This window comes from Salmo salar, chromosome 23 (genome assembly GCF_965601325.2).
Source record: "Salmo salar chromosome 23, fSalSal1, whole genome shotgun sequence".
NCBI lineage: Eukaryota > Metazoa > Chordata > Actinopteri > Salmoniformes > Salmonidae > Salmo > Salmo salar.
The window spans coordinates 46,772,703-46,795,241 of NC_138313.1; the positions used below are offsets into that span (position 1 = coordinate 46,772,703).

At 39.9% G+C, this 22,539-nt stretch overlaps 1 protein-coding gene and 1 non-coding gene across 2 annotated transcripts; both read right to left on the minus strand.

Moving 5' to 3' along the window:
* Nucleotides 1–8,637: 8,637 nt before the first annotated feature.
* Nucleotides 8,638–8,828, minus strand: LOC123729989 (U2 spliceosomal RNA). Its single transcript, XR_006761682.1, has one exon. It is a non-coding gene; the product is annotated as a U2 spliceosomal RNA (small nuclear RNA).
* A 909-nt stretch (nt 8,829–9,737) lies between these two features.
* Nucleotides 9,738–22,315, minus strand: tph1a (tryptophan hydroxylase 1 (tryptophan 5-monooxygenase) a). Its single transcript, XM_045706353.2, has 11 exons — nt 22,151–22,315; nt 19,991–20,128; nt 19,238–19,421; nt 18,869–18,969; nt 18,693–18,760; nt 17,025–17,221; nt 14,763–14,898; nt 13,190–13,316; nt 11,842–11,937; nt 11,428–11,561; nt 9,738–10,809 (listed from the first exon to the last, which is right to left on the minus strand). The coding sequence occupies exons 1-11, from the start codon at nt 22,238–22,240 to the stop codon at nt 10,635–10,637; spliced, it is 1,446 nt and encodes a 481-aa protein (XP_045562309.1). The 5' UTR covers nt 22,241–22,315; the 3' UTR covers nt 9,738–10,634.
* Nucleotides 22,316–22,539: the final 224 nt, after the last annotated feature.

The window sequence follows — 22,539 nt, forward strand, 5'->3', positions numbered from 1 at the left end:
ACAAAAACAGGAAACAATCACGGACAAGACAAACAGGAAACAATCACGGACAAGACAAACAGGAAACAATCACGGACAAGACAAACAGGAAACAATCACGGACAAGACAAACAGGAAACAATCACGGACAAGACAAACAGGAAACAATCACGGACAAGACAAACAGGAAACAATCACGGACAAGACAAACAGGAAACAATCACGGACAAGACAAACAGGAAACAATCACGGACAAGACAAACAGGAAACAATCACGGACAAGACAAACAGGATCGCCAGAGGGTTAAATAATGAACAGGGAATATGAAACAGGTGTGTATAATTAAGACAAAACCAAACGAACAGGGAAACATAGATCGGTGGTAACTAGTAAGCCGGTGACGTCGACCGCCGAACGCCGCCCGAACAAGGAGAGGGGCCGACTTCGGCGGGAGTCGTGACTCCATGTCTGTTCCTCTCCCCTGATAACTCTACAATATAATGTTGTGCTCCGTAAAGGCTGACTGAGTGTGTTTTGAATTGATCGTTATAATTCTGAGGAGACGTATGGATTATGGAAAGTCCAATAATAGCCTCACATCACACAGAAAGCTGGGGTTTCAATGCACCACAGGTACAATCTGGTCCATAACTGTTAGGTACTGTGTCATGTATTGTATTTTATGGTGGGAACCCCAGGAAGAGTAGCTGCTGCATGAGCAACCGTTAATGAGGAATCTAATGAACTCAACTGCACAATACAGGATATACTAGTAAGTTGTGAAGGGAAAATAGAAAAGCACTTACCTACAATGGCAACGTTATGTTCAGATCCACAAGCAAATCTGTGGAGAGAAAAACAGATGAGCTCACTGCATTATATGTTCTGTTGATTGGTGATGAGATTACTAGTCTGGGAAGTACAGTAGATGGGAAGATAGTGAAGATGTGTATGGTTATAGTCTACCTTCTACAATTCGCCTATTCTACATGATCAACGTACAAAACGACATAATACATTACGAATATATGCAGAGTGCACCTATAAATCCACCCTTTACCTGACAAGGCTCACAGCTGTTCTCTTTTTTTAACATGATAGCATGTAGCTGAGGCAAGCTATAATTACATCAACAGGGAGATGATGATTCCTAGGGTGCATCCCAAATAGCACCCTATTCATTATGTAGTGCAATATGAACCCTGGTCAAAAGTAGTGCACTACATAGGGAATAGGGAGCTATGGGCCCTGGTTAAAAGTACTGCACTACATAGGGAATAGGGTGCCATGGACCCTGGTCAAAAGTAGTGCACTACATAGGGAATAGGGTGCTATGGGCCCTGGTTAAAGTAGCGCACTATATAGGAAATAGTGTGCCATTTGGGACACAGACCCTGTATAATGGCAAGGCTCTGAGAGAGCCACTAAGACCAGAGGGGCATTCCCATGTAATTTGTATTTATTTAACCTTTATTTAACTTGGCAAGTCAGTTAAGAACAAATTCTTATTTACAATGACGGCCTACCAAAAGGCAAAAGGCCTCCTGCGGGGACGAGGCCTGGGATTAAAAATAAAAATATAGGACACACATCACGACAAGAGAGACACCACAACACTACATAAAGAGAGATCTAAGACAACAACATAACAAGGCAGCAACACATGACAACACAGCATGGTAGCAACACAACACAACATGGTAGCAACACAACATGACAACAACATGGTAGAAACACAACATGGCAGCAACACAACATGGCAGCAACACATGACAACACAACATGGTAGCAACATAACATGACAACAACATGGTAGCAACACAACATGGTAGCAACACAACATGACAGCAGCACAAAATGGTACAAACATTATTAGGCACAGACAACAGCACAAAGAGCAAGAAGGTAGAGACAACAATACATCACACAAAGCAGCCACAACTGTCAGTAACAGTGTCCATGATTGAGTCTTTGAATGAAGAGATGGAGATAAAACTGTCCAGTTTGAGTGTTTGTTGCAGCTCGTTCCAGTCACTAGCTGCAGCGAATTGAAAAGAGGAGCGACCCAGTGATGTGTGTGCTTTGGGGACCTTTAACAGAACGGGTGTTGTATGTGGAGGATGAGGGCTGCAGTAGGTATCTCAGAGAGGAGGGAGTGAGGCCTAAAAGGGTTATTCCCATGTTATTCTCATGCTATCCCCATGTTATCCCCATGCTATCCCCATGCTATCCCCATGTTATTCCCATGTTATTCCCATGTTATTCCCATGCTATCCCCATGTTATTCCCATGTTATTCCCATGCTATCCCCATGTTATTCCCATGCTATCCCCATGTTATTCCCATGTTATTCCCATGCTATTCCCATGTTATCCCCATGTTATCCCCATGTTATCCCCATGTTATCCCCATGTTATCCCCATGTTATTCCCATGTTATCCCCATGTTATCCCCATGTTATCCCCATGTTATCCCCATGTTATCCCCATGTTATCGCCATGCTATTCCCATGTTATCCCCATGTTATCCCCATGCTATCCCCATGTTATTCCCATGTTATCCCCATGTTATCCCCATGTTATCCCCATGCTATTCCCATGTTATTCCCATGTTATCGCCATGCTATTCCCATGTTATCGCCATGCTATTCCCATGTTATCCCCATGTTATCCCCATGTTATTCCCATGTTATCCCCATGTTATCCCCATGTTATCCCCATGCTATTCCCATGTTATTCCCATGTTATCGCCATGCTATTCCCATGTTATCGCCATGCTATTCCCATGTTATCCCCATGTTATCCCCATGTTATTCCCATGTTATTCCCATGCTATTCCCATGTTATCCCCATGTTATCCCCATGTTATTCCCATGTTATTCCCATGTTATTCCCATGTTATTCCCATGTTATCCCCATGTTATCCCCATGTTATCCCCATGCTATCCCCATGTTATTCCCATGTTATCCCCATGTTATTCCCATGCTATTCCCATGTTATTCCCATGCTATCCCCATGTTATTAACTAATAATTGCTAGCCTGGAGGTCCCATGTGACAATGACCATGGGAGTTGGCAAGACAGCACCAAAGGCTACATAGTGACCAGCTTGTTGAAGATGATGTTGGGCCTAAAGCTATTTTCTAAACATGTGCCAGGTTGTTCTCTCTCTGGGGGGGGGGGGGGGGGGGGGGCTGCTGATGGTGTGCCAGGTTGTTCTCTCTCTGGGGGGGGGGGGGGGGGGGGCTGCTGATGGTGTGCCAGGTTGTTCTCTCTCTGGGGGGGGGGGGGGGCTGATGGTGTGCCAGGTTGTTCTCTCTCTATAGGGGGGGGGGGGCTGCTGATGGTGTGCCAGGTTGTTCTCTCCGTGGGGGGGGGGGGCTGCTGATGGTGTGCCAGGTTGTTCTCTCTCTGGGGGGGGCTGCTGATGGTGTCGATAAAGAGAGAGGTACCCTGACTGTGTCCCAATAATCTCTTATTTCTCCTGAAGTTGTACACTTGTTCACTTCCATTTACTAATTCTAGAAAGGTAAATGACTGGTATAAGAAATTTCCAGTTGTTCATGCCTCCACAAACCCAATGTTTTTAGATTTGTAGGAGGTAGTGAATGAGTGCACACTTCAGGAGAAAGGAGGGATTGGGAAGCAACCACTGATTACACACACACACACAGACATAGGAAGCATCCAAAATGGCACCCTATTCCTCTTATAGTGCACTACTGTTAGTAGGGAATAGACAGTGATGCAGGTAATAACTAATACACTCATACCTTATATCAAGGCTAGAACTGTGTAACAGCGAATCTTTAGTTTGTGTTTTAGTTTCTACTGCCCACTACTGGACTGGAGCTGAACTTCTCTTCAACAGTCCCTCTCTCTCTCTCCCCAACAATGAGGATGAATTACACAACATGATGACTGAAATCTGACTGATCTACAAATCATCTCGCTTCATACACAACTACTCATTATTGTTTACCCACAATGCATCACAGCTTTTTCGAACACAGCAATTGATTGGTTAATTTGCGCAGGGCGACTGCTTAGTAGATGGTCTGGAACGCAGCCATTATCTCAAACACACCTGTGACCAGTCTCCCCTGTGACCAGTCTCCCCTGGGACCAGCCTCCCCTGGGACCAGCCTCCCCTGGGACCAGTCTCCCCTGGAACCAGTCTCCACAGAGGACCACAGAGGACCTCCTCCCCAGCTGTCCGTAATTGCTTCTCCCCCAGGTGAAGACCCGCCCACTCTCTGGGGGAAAAAAGTGTCACTCCATTTAGTCAGGATCCTTATAAGACATTATAACATAGTAATAAGATGGTAATAAGACATTATAAGATGTACTAAGACAATATAAGACGGTACTAAGACATTCTAAGACGGTACTAAGACATTCTAAGACGGTACTAAGACATTCTAAGATGGTACTAAGACATAAGATGGTACTAAGACATAAGATGGTACTAAGACAATATAAGATGGTAATAAGACAATATAAGATGGTAATAAGACAATATAAGATGTAACAAGACATTATAAGATGGTACTAAGACAATATAAGATGGTAATAGACATTATAAGATGGTACTAAAACATTATAAGATGGTACTAAGACATTATAACATGGTACTAAGACATTATAAGATGGTACTAAGACATTATTAGATGGTAACAAGACATTATAAGATGGTACTAAGACATTATAAGATGGTATTAAGACATAAGAGGGTACTAAGACATTATAAGATGGTACTAAGACATTATAAGATCGTACTAAGACAATATAAGATGGTACTAAGACAGTATAAGATGGTACTAAGACATTATAAGATGGTACTAAGACAACATAAGTTGGTAACAAGACATAAGATGGTAACAAGACATAAGATGGTAACAAGACATACGATGGTACTAAGACATTATAAGACGGTACTAAGACATTATAAGATGGTAATAAGACATTCATTATAAGATGGCACTAAGACAATATAAGATGGTACTAAGACAATATAAGATGGTAATAAGACATTATAAGATGGTACTAAGACATTATTAGATGGTAACAAGACATTATTAGATGGTACTAAGACAATATAAATTGGTTCTAAGACAATATAAGATGGTACTGAGACATTATAAGATGGTAACAAGACATTATAAGATGGTACTAAGACATAATAAGATGGTAAAAAGACATAATAAGATGGTAAAAAGACATTATAAGATGGTACTAAGACATTATAAGATGGTACTAAGACAATATAAGATGGTAATAAGACATAAGATGGTGCTAAAACATTATAAGACGGTACTAAGACATTATAAGATGGTACTAAGACATTATAAGATGGTACTAAGACATTATAAGATGGTACTAAGACAACATAAGATGGTACTAAGACAACATAAGATGGTAACAAGACATAGATGGTAACAAGACATAGATGGTACTAAGACATTATAAGACATTATAAGATGGTACTAAGACATAAGATGGTAATAAGACATTATAAGATGGTACTAAGACATTATAAGATGGTACTAAGACATTATAAGATGGTACTAAGACATTATTAGATGGTAACAAGACATTATTAGATGGTACTAAGACAATATAAATTGGTTCTAAGACAATATAAGATGGTACTGAGACATTATAAGATGGTAACAAGACATTATAAGATGGTACTAAGACAACATAAGATGGTAACAAGACATAGATGGTAACAAGACATAGATGGTACTAAGACATTATAAGACAATATAAGATGGTACTAAGACATTATAAGATGGTAATAAGACATTCATTATAAGATGGCACTAAGACAATATAAGATGCTAATAAGACATAAGATGTTACTAAGACATACGATGGTACTAAGACATTATAAGATGTAACAAGACATAAGATGGTATTACGACATTATAAGAAGGTAATAAGACATAAGATGGTAATAAGACATAAGATGGTACTAAGACATTATTAGATGGTACTAAGACATTTTAAGATGTACTAAGATGGTACTAAGATATTATAAGATGGTACTAAGACATTATAAGATGGTACTAAGACAATATAAGATGGTACTAAGACATTATAAGATGGTACTAAGACATTATAAGATGGTAACAAGACACTATAAGAGGGTCATACATAATGACAAGTCTTATAATGTGTTAGAACTGTTTCATAATGCATTATACCTGCATGTAGTGGTATCATCCACAGCCCAATTAATACTATGTAAATGTGATATTTCAGTCTTTTTAATAGATTTGCTAATAAAAATTTCAAAATCGTTTTTTACTTTGTCATTATGGGGTATTGTGTGCAGATTTATGTGGAAAAATAAATAATTTCATGAATTTTAGAACAAGGCTGTAACATCACTGTCACGTTCGTCTAAAGGAGTAGACCAAGGCGCAGCATGCTTAGAGTTCCACATGTTTAATAAATATGAAAACTCACCAAAACAATACAGACGAAGACGAAGCGTGACGTTCTGGGCTGCTCACAAGCAGCTACACAAACACAAGATCCCACAAAGCACAGGTGGGAAAAGGCTACCTAAGTATGATTCCTAATCAGAGACAACGATAGACAGCTGCCTCTGATTAGGAACCATACTCGGCCCAAAACAAAGAAATACAAAAACATAGAAAAAGGAACATAGAACGCCCACCCCAGTCACACCCTGGCCGAACCAAAATAGAGAACAAAACCCTCTCTATGGCCAGGGCGTGACAGTCACAAAATGTGGAAAAGGTCAAGGGGTCTGAATACTTTCCAAATGCACTGTATTTCCCACCCTTTTTCCATAAAACATATTCAAATATGTTCAAAGGTCTACTACAATTGTTGTATTGGGAACATGTGACAAATAAAGTTTGATTTGATTTGAATGAACGTGGCTTTGGGCCTGGTCTCGGAGAAGCAGTATATCCTTCGCGTAGGACTCATTAAAGAAAAAATCTTTGTCCAGTTCGAGGTGTGTAATCGCTGTTCTAATATCCAGAAGTTATTTTTCGATCATAAGAGATGGTAGCAGCAATATTATATACAAAATAAGTTACAAACAATGTGAAAAAAACTAACAAAATATCACAGTTGGTTAGGATCCCGTAAAACGGCCACCATCCCCTCCGGCGCCATTATATTAATGCTATAGAACTGATATAACGTCAACAAAGTATTTATCAGACTCTCTTATACAGAGCCACTTACATTAGTGAGTCATTTAGCAGAAACTCTTATCCAGAACAACTTACAGTAGTAGTGAGTGCATACATTTTCATAGGTGTTCATCGTACTGGTTCCCTGTGGGAATTGAACCCACAACCCTGGCTTTGCAAGTGCCCTGCTCTACCAACTGAGAAATGGCCACCTGGTGGCACCAGATATCCGTTGAGTTTCTTAAGGTGTGAAGTCTGTTGGATGTGTCGGAGACGTGGTCGGAACACCTGGGTTTGTAGCGTTTATTTCCAGGTTAAATACATTTACTGGTATGAACAATTGAAATAAAACGTACAACACCGATATCACCCCGAATTAAAGAGAGAACAAAGAGTTAGATTGAAGAGAGGACAGAAGGTAAATTGACAACCTGTTATGCATCTGTTATGGGAAAAAGTCCTCAATGAAACTAACATTAAGTGCGGAGAATGATACACTTGCCATCAAGTAGCCTATTCAAATGCAGGCTATCATTTGATACAATAATTACTTCGAAATGACGATATCACTGGAGTCATTGCAAATCATTTTGTGTCACTTGTGTAGCCTACCTGGACCTGACAAACAGATTGAATAAATAGCCTATAAATTCAGTTTATTGTTGTTGTAGCCTTGTGTTATTATGCAATTATGAATGTCCATGTTTAGTTAATTACATTGGAAGTTATCAATTGTGATCATGGTCACAACTCTATCGCAAATGTATCATTCTCCCCATTTAATGTCAGTTTGAATGTGGACTTTTCCCTGAACGCGTAGGCTATGTTTTGTCATGCTGATTATTCAATACAAGAGCAAGGTAATGTTGATAGGAATGTCTTTACTTCAGTATCATTTTGTAGCGTGCATTCACCTCCGTTCAGTGCGCAGTAAATAATGCCTAACTTGGCTCACTACAACTATAGAGTATCACACTCAGATACACATAACAGGAACGCCATCTATTGGCTTGGCGACTTCGCTAACAGGCTACACAAGTGACGCAAATTGATTCGCAATGACCCTCAGTGATATAATTTCAACATATCTATTGTATCAAAATGGTAGGCTAAGGCTACAGCAGTTTACAATGACCTCGAATTTAATAGCCCGATTTTTACTTTGTGGCTGTGGTAACTAGTGGGAAACGTTGTGCAGTCAACAGGCTTCCTTTAAAAAAAAAACATTTATATTCCTTGTTAGACGGCCACTAGTATCTGGTCAATATAATGGATAAACTGTGTTGTAAATAAGGAGAAATAGCCATCATTTTGTAATACAAACAAACCTCGTTTACATTACAAAGCAAGAGCATATATCAGTATAGAGAAAATCCAACGACTTTTGGTAAATAGCTACATGAAATTAAATGAAAACTACTGTTGTGAAGTAAGTCATAAAAACAAATCCAAATGCATGAAATGTTACATTAACAACGACAGGGGTGCACCGTTCCTGGAGGTACTGCAATACCAGGTCGATGCGTGGAGTGGACGGAGCAAGCCCCTATTCCATCTCCCTATTCCAAAAATCAATTTAATATATGGTCCCCAGATAGGGGACGTATCAGATATTAAACTGATAAGAACAGATACTACACTTGATCTTAGCCAAAAGGCCGAGAAGCGATACCGTAATGCTTTCAGGAAGAAGGGGGGATTCTCGGACACGTCAAATTTGATGACGGTTATACCAAAATATGCTCTGTTTTCTTTTCAACAAATAGCAAAGCTAATATTTTTAAAAACATTAGTGGTGTATATTGGGAGTTGATCAACATCGGATATAACTACTTTTGACGGTAACAAACGACCAAATTGGTAGGTATCAAAGTCACGTGGTTATCCTCCCGCCAATCGGAAATTAGAGAAAGCGTTGTGTAAATCACATTTGATTAGGAGCTAGATTGGAAGAATATCCTATCAAAGAAGTTAGGGAAATAATAAGTACACATTCTGTGAAATTTGGAGATAACTGTATTGTCAGAAATGTTACTTTACATAAAAGATATGTGGTGGCACTGCTGCCACAAGGTAACTGGAGTACCCTGTAATGGCCACCTGGTGGCACCAGATATCCGTTGAGTTTCTTAAGGTGTGAAGTCTGTTGGATGTGTCGGGAAAGTGGTCGGAACACCTGGGTTTGTAGCGTTTATTTCTAGGTTAAATACATTTACTGGTATGAACAATTATGAAAGTAAAGATGACGAAGCACAGTAATCCCTGAAATTAGATGTTGGCCTATCAGGTTGTCAGCATCTAGCTCAGCAAACCATGGAAAAACGGAATTTAAATTGTAATCCCACATTTTAACATATTCTTAAACTGAGAAGAATTATTATTTTGATTGAAAATCTAATTTTGCTTCTTAGCCTATGTCTTTACAAATTACGTCGATATTCCATCTTAATTCGCTCGATAACGTTACGAAAAAAAGTGTTTATTGGATAAATGTGGCGACTCATTGGTCTAGATATTTTAGATAGACCTGTCAACCCTGCCATTATCCCATATCCCCATCATTTCACAATGCAAAGACATTCTCTTCAGGAAACGTTTATTGTTAAAATGCCAAAGAAATACATTACCCATACATAAGAGACACATGCACATTTTTATTTCATGACTTATACATAATCAGTTTACATTTATTTACAGTAGAAAAATAATGATATTTAAAGTTTTCATGAGTATATGTACTAGTTACATTATTAAATATGTTTTATGATTTAGAAGTGGATAATGAGAAAGCTAAATATTATTTTATGATTTAGTAGTGGATAATGAGAAACCTAAATATTTTTTTATGATTTAGAAATGGATACTGTCAAAAAAATCATCCTTGAATACATTCACACTTTTGAATAATAATATTATAACTTACACCATTAAATTCATCCCAGCGACAACCTTATACACAACAATTGGAGGAATATATTGGACACCATAGTGTACGTTATTAGTAAGGTACTGTATCTTTCGATGCATTAAATGGGGAAGATAAGAGAAGTCATAGACTGGGAGTAATACACAGGTGGATCACGAGCCGAGTATTTATTTACATAAGAGACGTCACAATAGTGAGGTGTGCTTAAGGGATATGGCTTGGGGGGAGGCCCAGATTTCTTCTGTCGGGGCTGTCTTGCCAGTTGCCGTCTCCCATGTCATTGTTTTGGTGCGACAATGACCATGGAAGTTGGCAAGACAGCACAAACAGATCTGACTGATGGATAATAATTGGATAGGAGAACAGGAGTGGCGTGTCGAGGTCGTCACATACACTCAGATGATGGCGTTGAGGTCATCAGAGACCTAGGCCTGTGTCCCAAATGGCACCCTATTCCCTAAACAGTGCACTACTAGACCAGGGCCCACATGTAGGAAACAGGGTGTCATTTAGAAGGCAGTATGTGACTCCCAGTGCTTTAGGTTGTCACTCAGACTCCCAGGTGTTTGTTAAGCCGGCTGAGGGCGTCACCCACAATGTCCAGTTCGTGTCTCAGCTCCTCCACCACGCTGTTAATGCTGGGAGTGTCCTTCAGAACGTCCACACTCTGGGTGTAGGGGTTGTATCGCACCGTGAACGGACGCTTGATCGTCTTGGCAAACTCCCTGGAGGATGGGGAAGAATGAGTTATTATGCATATCTAGAAGAGACTATCTAGAAAATACTAGAAGCAACTATCTAGAAGAGACTATCTAGAAGATATGAAAGTAATCTAAAAGCCTTTACAAGTCCCTACAGTGATGGTAGGAGTCAGTAACAGACTATGTATTGGGGGAGCAGCGTAGCCTAGTGATTAGAGTGTTGGACTAGTAATCGAAAGGTTGCAAGATCGAATCCCCGAGCTGACAAGGTACAAATCTGTCATTCTGCCCCTGAACAAGGCAGTTTAAGCTAGGCTGTCATTGAAAATAAGAATTTGTTCTTAACTGACTTGCCTAGTTAAATAAAGATAAAATAAAAAAAAATGTATCACTCCACTGTAACACTTTATTTGCAGGGTACCTACACAATGACATCATAACACATACATAACCCATTCATAAACAGTACATAAGTCCTTATGAAGGTAATCTACCTTTAAATAATGTGTTACAGTACGGGTTGTTTTGAAGTCCTTATGAAGGTAATGTATCTTTAAATAATGTGTTACCATACAGTAAGATTCCAGATGCCCTTTGACCCCAAGGTCACTATACACTACGGGTTTCAGTTTCACTCCTCACCTCATCTTGACTTTGGCCTCCTCAAAGCTGTCGGACACAAAGTAGACGTCCTGAAATGTTGTGATGATGCACTCTTGTTTACATGTGACCTTGGGGTCAAAGGGCTTGATGACGGCGTTACCAGACAGAGCATGCTGCGGGGAGGAAGAACAAAACATCTGAAATGTGCTGAGGCTGTGTCCTAAATGGCAGTGCATTACTTTTGACCAGGGCCCAAGCGTTTGATTGTGTGCCCACTATCATCCATTTAGTGTATCTCTATTTGTCCAGTTTCCCATGCCCACATTAACACTAGTCTTGTAAAAAAAACAGCATTCTCCCCTAAATAACTTTGTTTGTAATATAATACTACCTTTAGTTTCTAATATAACGGTAAAGGTGTTGACCGATTTTGCTACGATAATATTGATATACCTTGAGTTCACTGATAGAGGACAGCAGGCCTGCTCCGTACGCTCTCAGCTTCCCCTCCTGTTTACACAGGCCGAACTCCACCGTGAAGAAATAACACTGAAACACAACAACACATGTACGAGTCAGTAATGCCAACCAGATGTGAACTGCTGGTCCATTCCCCTCTCTAGGTTCTAGCCTAGACCCAGATCTGCCTGTGCTGTTGTGCCGACTCTGATGGTCATTGTCACATCAATAATGATAAGAGTTGACAAGACAGAACAATCAGATGTAGGACCAGGCTAACAAGGCTCACGGTTGGTGATCCTTCCCTGTAGCTCAGTTGGTAGAGCATGGTGTTTGCAACGCCAGGGTTGTGGGTTTGATTCCCACAGGGGACCAGTACGGAAAGAAGAAAAAAAATGTATGAAATGTATGCATTCACTACTGTAAGTCGCTCTGGATAAGAACATTTGCTAAATGACTAAAATGTCAAATGTAAAAAATGGTGACTAAACTATTCTCATACAACCAGCCAAGTTCAGGGTTGGTGACTAAACTAATCTCAACCAGCCATCCTTGAGAAGCAGGTTAGTAATGTTACTAGACAGCAGTGGTGTAAAGTACTTAAGTTAAAGTACTACTTAAGTCAATTTTTTTGTGTATCTGTACTTTACTATTTATAATGTTGACTACTATTACTTCACTACATTCCTAAAGAAAAGAAAATCATTTTTACTTTGTACATTTTCCCTGACACCCAAAAGTACTTGTTACATTTTAAATGTCATTTCAAATGAAGGTATCTTTACTTTTACTCAAGTATTGGGTACTTTTTCCACCACTGATCATGGTACTTTTTGTTACAGAGTCTACAAGATTCAGTGTTGGTGCTAAACTGATCTCATGCGCCAGTCAGAATTGTTTTAAACTTTTATATGTAATATAACGTCTATGATGTTCAGTGCTGGTACTAAACTAATGTCATGCTCTAACCGTCCCTGGGAAGGAGGTTAGTGTTAGACAGGATGTCTACTCACAGTGGCCAGGGTCTGTATGGCTAGTGTTAGACAGGATGCCTACTCACAGTGGCCAGGGTCTGTATGGCTAGTGTTAGACAGGATGTCTACTCACAGTGGCCAGGGTCTGTATGGCTAGTGTTAGACAGGATTACTACTCACCGTGGCCAGGGTCTGTATGGCTAGTGTTAGACAGGATGCCTACTCACAGTGGCCAGGGTCTGTATGGCTAGTGTTAGACAGGATGCCTACTCACAGTGGCCAGGGTCTGTATGGCTAGTGTTAGACAGGATGTCTACTCACAGTGGCCAGGGTCTGTATGGCTAGTGTTAGACAGGATTACTACTCACAGTGGCCAGGGTCTGTATGGATTCATCTGAAGCTCCGAGGGAAGCCAGGCCTATCTCCTGGGAGAACTGGGCGAAGCTGGGTTCAGCCAGCAACGGGACGTGACCCAGTAATTCATGGCATGTGTCTCTGTGTGACCAGAAACAAGAAACGCTGAGTTATACAGATCTTTATTTACTTTGCTTTTACACTGAATGTATGGAGTACGTAATGTATGTAGTATGTAATATGTAATGTATGTAGTATGTAATGTGTGTAGTATGTAATGTGTGTAGTGTGTAATGTGTGTAGTGTGTGTAGTGTGCAATGTGTAATGTGTGTAATGTGTAATGTGTGTAATGTGTGTAGTATGTAATGTATGTAGTATGTAATGTGTGTGTAGTATGTAATGTGTGTAGTATGTAATGTGTGTAGTGTGTAATGTGTGATGTGTGTAGTGTGTAATGTGTGTAGTGTGTAATGTGTGTAGTATGTAAGGTATGAAGTGTGTAATATGTGTAGTATGTAATGTGTGTAGTGTGTAATGTATGTGGTATGTAATGTGTGCAGTATGTAAGGTATGTAGTATGCAATGTGTGTAGTATGTCATGTATGTAGCGTGTAATATGTGTAGTGTGTAATGTGTGTAATGTATGTAGTATGTAATGTATGTAGTATGCAATGTGTGTAGTATGTAATCTCAGAATCATTAATAAACAACACAGAATAAATGGAGAATCTAGCTAACTGGTTTATGACGAGATTATACCCTACAGTTGGACATACTGGAGCCTTTCCAGTCATTCAGGATGTTGGTTAAGGGACCTTTACTGAGGAATGTGGTTGTTTTTCAGGTCATTCAGGATGTTGGTTAAGGGACCTTTACTGAGGAATGTGGTTGTTTTTCAGGTCATTCAGGATGTTGGTTAAGGGACCTTTACTGAGGAATGTGGTTGTTTTTCAGGTCATTCAGGATGTTGGTTAAGGGACCTTTACTGAGGAATGTGGTTGTTTTTCAGGTCATTCAGGATGTTGGTTAAGGGACCTTTACTGAGGAATGTGGTTGTTTTTCAGGTCATTCAGAATGTTGGTTAAGGGACCTTTACTGAGGAATGTGGTTGTTTTTCAGGTCATTCAGGATGTTGGTTAAGGGACCTTTACTGAGGAATGTGGTTGTTTTTCAGGTCATTCAGGATGTTGGTTAAGGGACCTTTACTGAGGAATGTGGTTGTTTTTCAGGTCATTCAGGATGTTGGTTAAGGGACCTTTACTGAGGAATGTGGTTGTTTTTCAGGTCATTCAGGATGTTGGTTAAGGGACCTTTACTGAGGAATGTGGTTGTTCTTCAGGTCATTCAGGATGTTGGTTAAGGGACCTTTACTGAGGAATGTGGTTGTTTTTCAGGTCATTCAGGATGTTGGTTAAGGGACCTTTACTGAGGAATGTGGTTGTTCTTCATCATTGTGTATGCATGTTTTGTATTTCCTATGCTGCCGTGCTGATGGAATTGTTGTGTAATTGTAAAATGCAGGGCTCCCTTGCAATAGACACCCTGCTAAAATAAAGGTAAAATAAATGTTGTATTGGGGTACTTACGGCTCTGGTGTGTAGAGGGGGTCGGAGCTGTGTCGGACATACTGGGTACAGTGGAACACACGGAAGGCCAGACCAGCTAGGAAGTCTCTGGGGGAGAGGTAACCTGCCACAGGCCTGATGGTAAAGCCTGTCCGCTCTAAAAAATTATAGATTCAAGGAAATGTCACATACTGGATCCAAACTGTGTGCAACATGTCACGAACAGAGGCCTGTTCCTGATCAATCTTACAAAATATTTTATAAACTCAGCAAAAAAAGAAATGTCCTATCACTGTCAACAGTGTTTTTTCAGCAAACTTAACATGTGTAAATATTTGTGTGAACAGAACAAGATTCAACAACTGAGACATAAACTGAACAAGTTCCACAGACATGTGACTAACAGAAATGGAATAATGTGTCCCTGAACAAAGGGGGGATCAAAATCAAAAGTAACAGTCAGTATCTGGTGTGGCCACCAGCTGCATTAAGTACTGCAGTGCATCTCCTCATGGACTGCACCAGATTTGCCAGTTCTTGCTGTGAGATGTTACCCCACTCTTCCACCAAGGCACCTGCAAGTTCCCAGACATTTCTGGGGGGAATGGCCCTTGCCCTCACCCTCCGATCCAACAGGTCCCAGACGTGCTCAATGGGATTGAGATCCGGGCTCTTCGCTGGCCATGGCAGAACACTGACATTCCTGTCTTGCAGAAAATCATGCACAGAACGAGCAGTATGGCTGGTGGCATTGTCATGCTGGAGCGTCATGTCAGGATGAGCCTGCAAGAAGGGTACCACATGAAGGAGGAGGATGTCTTCCCCGTAACGCACAGCATTGAGATTGCCTGCAATGACAACAAGCTCAGTCTGATGATGCTGTGACACACCGCGCCAGACCATGATGGACCCTTCGCCTCCAAATCGATCCCGCTCCAGAGTACAGGCCTCAGTGTAACGCTCATTCCTTCTATGATAAACGTTTATCCGACCATTACCCCTGGTGAGACAAAACCGCGACTCGTCAGTGAAGAGCACTTTCTGCCAGTCCTGTCTGGTCCAGTGACGGTGGGTTTGTAGGCGACGTTGTTGCCGGTGATATCTGGTGAGGACCTGCCTTACAACAGGCCTACAAGCCCTCAGTCCAGCCTCTCTCAGCCTATTGCAGACAGTCTGAGCACTGATGGAGGGATTGTGCGTTCCTGGTGTAACTCGGGCAGTTATTGTTGCCATCCTGTACCTGTCCCGCAGGTGTGATGTTCGGATGTACCGATCCTGTGCAGGTGTTGTTACACGTGGTCTGCCACTGCGAGGACGATCAGCGGTCTGTCCTGTCTCCCTGTAGTGCTGTCTTAGGCATCTCACAGTACAGACATTGCAATTTATTGTCCTGGCCACATCTGCAGTCCTCATGCCTCCTTGCAGCATGCCTAAAGCACGTTCATGCAGATGAGCAGGAACCCTGGGCATCTTTCTTTTGGTGTTTTTCAGAGTCAGTAGAAAGGCCTCTTTAGTGTCCTAAGTTTTCATAACTGTGACCTTAATTGCCTACCGTCTGTAAGCTGTTAGTGTCTTAACGACCGTTCCACAGGTGCATGTTCATTCATTGTTTATGGTTAATTGATCAAGCATGGGAAACAGTGTTTAAACCCTTTACAATGAAGATCTGTGAAGTTATTTGGATTTTTATGAATTATCTTTGAAAGTAGGGTCCTGAAAAAAGGGACCTTTCTTTTTTTGCTGAGTTTATATATATATATTGGTTACATTTATTTTACCATTAAAGTTTTTTTTTTATTAGTATCCAACACTCTCTTGCTCTGTCTGTATCTCTCTGTCTCTGTCTCTCCGTCTCTCTCTGTCTCTGTGTCTCTGTCTCTGTCTGTATGTCTCTCTGTCTCTGTCTCTCCGTCTCTCTCTGTCTCTGTGTCTCTGTCTGTATGTCTCTCTGTCTCTGTCTCTCCGTCTCTCTCTGTCTCTGTGTCTCTGTCTCTGTCTGTATGTCTCTCTGTCTCTGTCTCTCCGTCTCTCTCTGTCTCTGTGTCTCTGTCTCTGTCTGTATGTCTCTCTGTCTCTGTCTGTCAGTATGTCTCTCTTTCTCTGTCTCTCTGTTTCTGTCTCTGTGTCTCTCTGTATATCTATCTGTCTCTGTCTCTCTGTCTCTCTTTGTAAATCTATCTGTCTCTGTCTCTCTGTCTGTATGTATGTCTCTGTCTCTCTGTCTCTGTCTCTCACACACACAGTATATACACAAGCCACCCCCCACCCCTCCTCCCATTTCACCTCTAAGGAAGCGTGATACGTCCTCTAGCTGGGGTATGTTATCCTCTCTACATTCACAGTGTTTGGCCAGTAGAGGCAGATTCTTCAGGTACTCTCTACAGGCATGGGTAGGGTACAGCTTGTTGAGCTCCCGGTACACCACCCCCCACGTCGCCAACTCCTCCTCTGTAAACTCTATACGAGGGATAGGGTCCCCGCTGGAAGATAAGGACAAGATAATGGCTGTTATTAGAATATAGTAGAGTACAGTAGAATAGAGTAGAGTAGAGTAGAGTACAGTTGAATAGAGTACAGTGGAAGAGAATAGAGTAGAGTACAGTAGAATACAGTAGAATATAGTAGAGTAGAATATAGTATAATAGAATAGAGTACAGTTGAAAATAGTAGAGTAGAATATAGTATAATAGAATAGAGTACATTAGAATATAGTAGAGTACAGTTGAATAGAGTACAGTGGAAGAGAATAGAGTAGAGTACAGTAGAATATAGTAGAATACAGTAGAATATAGTAGAGTAGAATATAGTATAATAGAATAGAGTACAGTTGAAAATAGTAGAGTAGAATATAGTATAATAGAATAGAGTACATTAGAATATAGTAGAGTACAGTAGAATAGAGTACAGTAGAGTAGAGTGTAGTATAATATAATAGAGTTGCGTACAGTAGAATATAGTAGAGTAGATTACAGTAGAACATAGTAGAGTAGAGCACAGTAGAATATAGTAGAGTAGAATAGAATAGAGTATAATAGAATATAGTAGAGTACAGTAGAATATAGTATACTAGAGCACAGTAGACCATAGAGTACAGTACAGTACAATATAGTAGAGTAGAATAGAATAGAGTATAATAGAATATAGTAGAGTTCAGCAGAATATAGTAGAGTAGAGTACTGTAGAATAGAGTAGAGTACAGTAGAATATAGTATACTAGAGCACAGTAGACCATAGAGTACAGTACAGTAGAATATAGTAGAGTACAGTAGAATAGAATAGAGTACAGTAGAATAGAATAGAGTACAGTAGAATATAGTAGAGCAGAGTACAGAGGAATATAGTAGAGTAGAATAGAGTACAGTAGAATAGAGTACAGTACAGAGAAATAAAGTAGAGTACAGTAGAATAGAATAGAATAGAATAGAGTACAGTACAGTACAGAGGAATAGAGTAGAGTGCAGTAGAATAGAGAAGAATATAATAGAGTACAGTATAATAGAGTAGAGTACAGTAGAATATAGTAGAGTAGAATAGAGTAGAGTACAGCAGAATAGAGTGGAGTAGAATATAGTACAGTAGAATAGAGTAGAGTACAGTAGACTAGAATAGAGTGGAGTAGAATATAGTAGAGTAGAGTACAGTACAGTAGAATAGAGTAGAGTGCAGTAGAATAGAATAGAGTGCAGTAGAATAGAGTAGAGTGCAGTAGAATAGAGTAGAGTGCAGTAGAATCGAATCGAGTAAAGTAGAATAGAGTACAGTACAGTAGAATAGAGTACAGTACAGTAGAATAGAGTACAGTACAGTATAATATAGTAGAGTAGAGTTCAGTAGAATATAGTAGAGTACAGTAAAAATAGAATAGGAGGAAACTTGATATGGGATCCATTATTCGATTATAATGACCTTTTATTCTTGGAAAATGTGTTATTTCAACCATAATGTACTTACTGTCTGTAGTTCATGGCGAGATCAGCGAAATGCTTCCTCCTTCTTCTGTAGACGTTGTCCTTGAAGCCCTGTGAGAAGAGGGCGAGATCTAACGTTGTTATAAAACAAACATCAAGATAAAGTCATATATAAACAATATAAAGTAATGCCCTAGTTTCTATAATTATATTACATACCGGATGGTCAGCATACAAGTCTGATCCGTACATTAAAACCCGGTTGGCACACTTGTCCAGATCTGTGATCTTCTTGGGGAACCAGGGAACATTTTCTATATCTGAAATAGAAAGGATTTGTTTTTCACTTAAATTAGGTCCATCATGTAATTGTAAAGATTAGAATATACTTCTATGAGCCTAAGTGTAAATACTGTATACTGTTGCAATATAAACTTTACTCAATATACTGTGATAGAATATACTCTTTAACAAAACATAGAAATCAAGAATCAAGAATAAAAAAAAAAAAAAAATATATATATATATATATATATATATATATATATATATATTATTATTTTTTTTTTTTTTTGTACTGTGGCATACCTTCTTCAGGTAAACAGGAGTTGTCAGGAGGGTCCATGTCCACCACGTTAACGTGCTTACGTAGCAGCTGAATGATCTCGTTGAGCTGCTCGTGATCGCTGTCACAGTCCACGAAGATTTCAAATTCTGAGTTACGTCTTTTCGATTTTCTGGATTCTATGTGGACAAGATTGACGTGGTTTTCCTGTAAAATAATGGAATAAAAAGAAAAAAAAATAGGTGTTTTATTTGTTTACATCTATAATATAATTTGTGTAATCTATAATCTGCTGCTACATTTGTAATATATTGTTCAGTAATGTTTATGGAAATCATATCAGGCAAAACAGTGGAGGCCTGCATTGCATAGTCATTTCACCCTTACCTACATGTACAAATTATCTGTAACCTGTACCTCCGCACACTGACTCCGTACCTGTAACCCTGTATATAGTCTCGTTATTGTTATGTTATTGTGTTACCTTCTATTGTTTTTTATTTTAGTTTATTTGTAAAATATTTTCTTAACTCTTCTTGAACTGCACTGTTGGTTAATGGCTTGTAAGTAAGCATTCCACGGTAAGGTACCTGTTTGTATTCGGCGCATGTGACAAATAAAGTTTGATTTGATAATCACATTGAACCAACTTGGCCTAAGTAGACCAATTATAATCGGATTTTTACATCAGGTGAGATCAAAAGGTTTAAATAACATTGTTGTCACAAACGAGATAGGTTACACACATCATGCAAATGCACATGAATTAGGTTTACCTGGAAAAGCTTCAGCGCCTTCACTAACCCTCCAACTTCATTCTTGAGTGAGAAGACAATCGCTGCTCGGCGGTCCGACGGCGCGTTCTTTTTCTCCGTTCTGCATTCTTCAATCTTTGTGAAGGTTGATTTGTTCATCTGTGTGTGGGAGAAAGAAACAACAACAAACTGGAATTAGCGTCATGAGTCAACGACAGATTGACGAATGTCCTTTTCACCAGCCAACTTTCATCAGTATCCATCCAATGACGCACAGTCAGTCTGCCTGCCGTGGGACATTTAGTCACTCAGTCGTGACCGTGGCAGCTGTTCAATGCACGTGGTCCTAACAAACTAAACATCAGCCGACGTGTTGAGTGTTTTGGGAATTGTAAGGTTAAATAACTTGACACAATTGTATACATATGCCTAGGCCTACTTGGATTGATTTGTAAACTTGTACATTGAAGAAATACAATTAAACTTTATAAAACAAAATACGCCGCATTAAATAAGAAAGAAGCTCATTCTCTTTGCTAACTAATAGCACGTTTAAATCCGGGTTTAAACTAGCCTATACTGTCGTGCCAATGAACTAATCAGTTGATCATACACGCACAATAACCTGAACAATATCCAGATCAGAATAATCACTCACTTTATCCCGATGATTTTACAGATAAAACCGTGTTCTCTATTTTCTGGTTAAGAATTAAGATAACTCATTAAAAAAAAACATTTTATTGCAATAGCAGAAACTATTACACGTTTAACCTGTTTTGGATTAGATTGGATTAGTGGCGACGGTGAATCGATTTTAATCTCGTCATCGCGTCGGTGGAAATCAGCACCCCGGATAGCAATAACCCAATTTAAACGGTGGTTGGTTGGCGCTGTCCGTTGTTCTGAATTCCACCGGCTCGGTGAAAGACACAGTTTCAAGGCATCCAAATGGACAATTAAATCAGGACTTTTTCATAACAATTAAGTAATAAATAAAACGTGAAGCTAATACCTTAGTCTAATTACAGTCAACACGTTATTCAGTTTTAAAGTGACATTTTATAACAATGATCCTATAGTCTAAGATAATTTGAGTTAATTTAATTTCCACCAACCATATTTCCCTCAGCTAATATGGACGAGACAGCACGGGAAACCAGTTGTCGTTGTCCCCCAGTCAGTAGAATCCGTAGCAGCATTATAACACGCCAAATAGTCGTTTGGGACACCGGACAGTGGCACGGAACGGGTCAAATTGGCAGGCACTGCGCTGTAGGTGATTCGGCGTCTTGGTTTAACGAAGGTGTGCCGGTGTCCGGTTCAAACACGAGATTTAAAGCAATCCCATTTAGGAGAGCGTGAGGTCGGAAACCTATTATTAGCGCCTCTAAGGCCACTTTAATCTACCACGCGAGATTAATGTACAGTTCATGAATCCAACACGATAATGTTTTAACTTCAATTGATGTGAGTGATTATCTTATGTAGCCCTATCACTTCTAATATGGATGTATTTTTTTATTTTATCGTTTTTATATATATTATAAATTGATTGTGAAAATGGTATGTCTGTATCAGTAGTCTAGTTATAGAGACCAACAGGTAACGTTTCTGGTGAATGGGGAACAAATGTTAGATGTGTTTTAATTGATTTAGCCTAATTGGGTTGGAGTACAAGTGCTGTTTCAAGAGGTTCGAGTGATTCTATATTTACGATTTATAGATAAGTTATTTCAACCTGCCAATGCAAGATATTTGCAATTCCTTTTGGCAATGTTTTGTGTCCCTGCAAAGTTCTGCACTCATGAAGTTCTTAGCGGTTGACGCATTGAAATTATCACCAGATTGAAACGGCTTAACCAGAGCTATATATATACACACATGACTCTGGGCTTAACCAGTGAGGACAAAAAAAACATGCAACTGTCGTTGATTACTTAGAAATGAATGTTTAGGCCTACTAACTAGGCCACTACTAAATTGACATGACGTCTATGGCCAGATAGTTTTGTTTAAACGAATTGGGTTTTAAAAAAAAAGTAGAATAGCCCAATGCTTATCTTCAATTCAAACGGATATCCCAGTTCCAAATGCAATGTATGGATAACTATAAAGAAAGTTGCCTATAACAAGAAAACAAATATCGAATAAGGCAGAAATAAAGAAATGATTTCTTACCTCATTGTTCAGTAGCTTTTCTTCATTCCCGATGTTCATGGAGTCGAAAGATCTTCCTCGACGCGGTCCTTCAATTTTATTGGAATACATATTGAAGTTCGGTACTATTTATTCCCCTGTCTTGCGGATGTTTATCGACTATGTAAAGTGGTAGTCTACCAGGAGGAAGAGCAGGCTTTGGTATTTATCAGCCACAATGCGAGAGAGAGGAGGATGGATGAGAGAGCAGGGGGCCAGGGGAGCGGGAGCAGGTGGGGGGGCAGGGTGAAGGAGAGAGGAGGGGGCAGGGGAGAGGAGAGGAGGGGATAGGAGAGAGGAGGAGGAAGGGGAGAGGAGAGAGGAGGGGGCAGGGAGAGGAGGGGAGAGGAGAGAGGGGGAAGGGGAGAGGA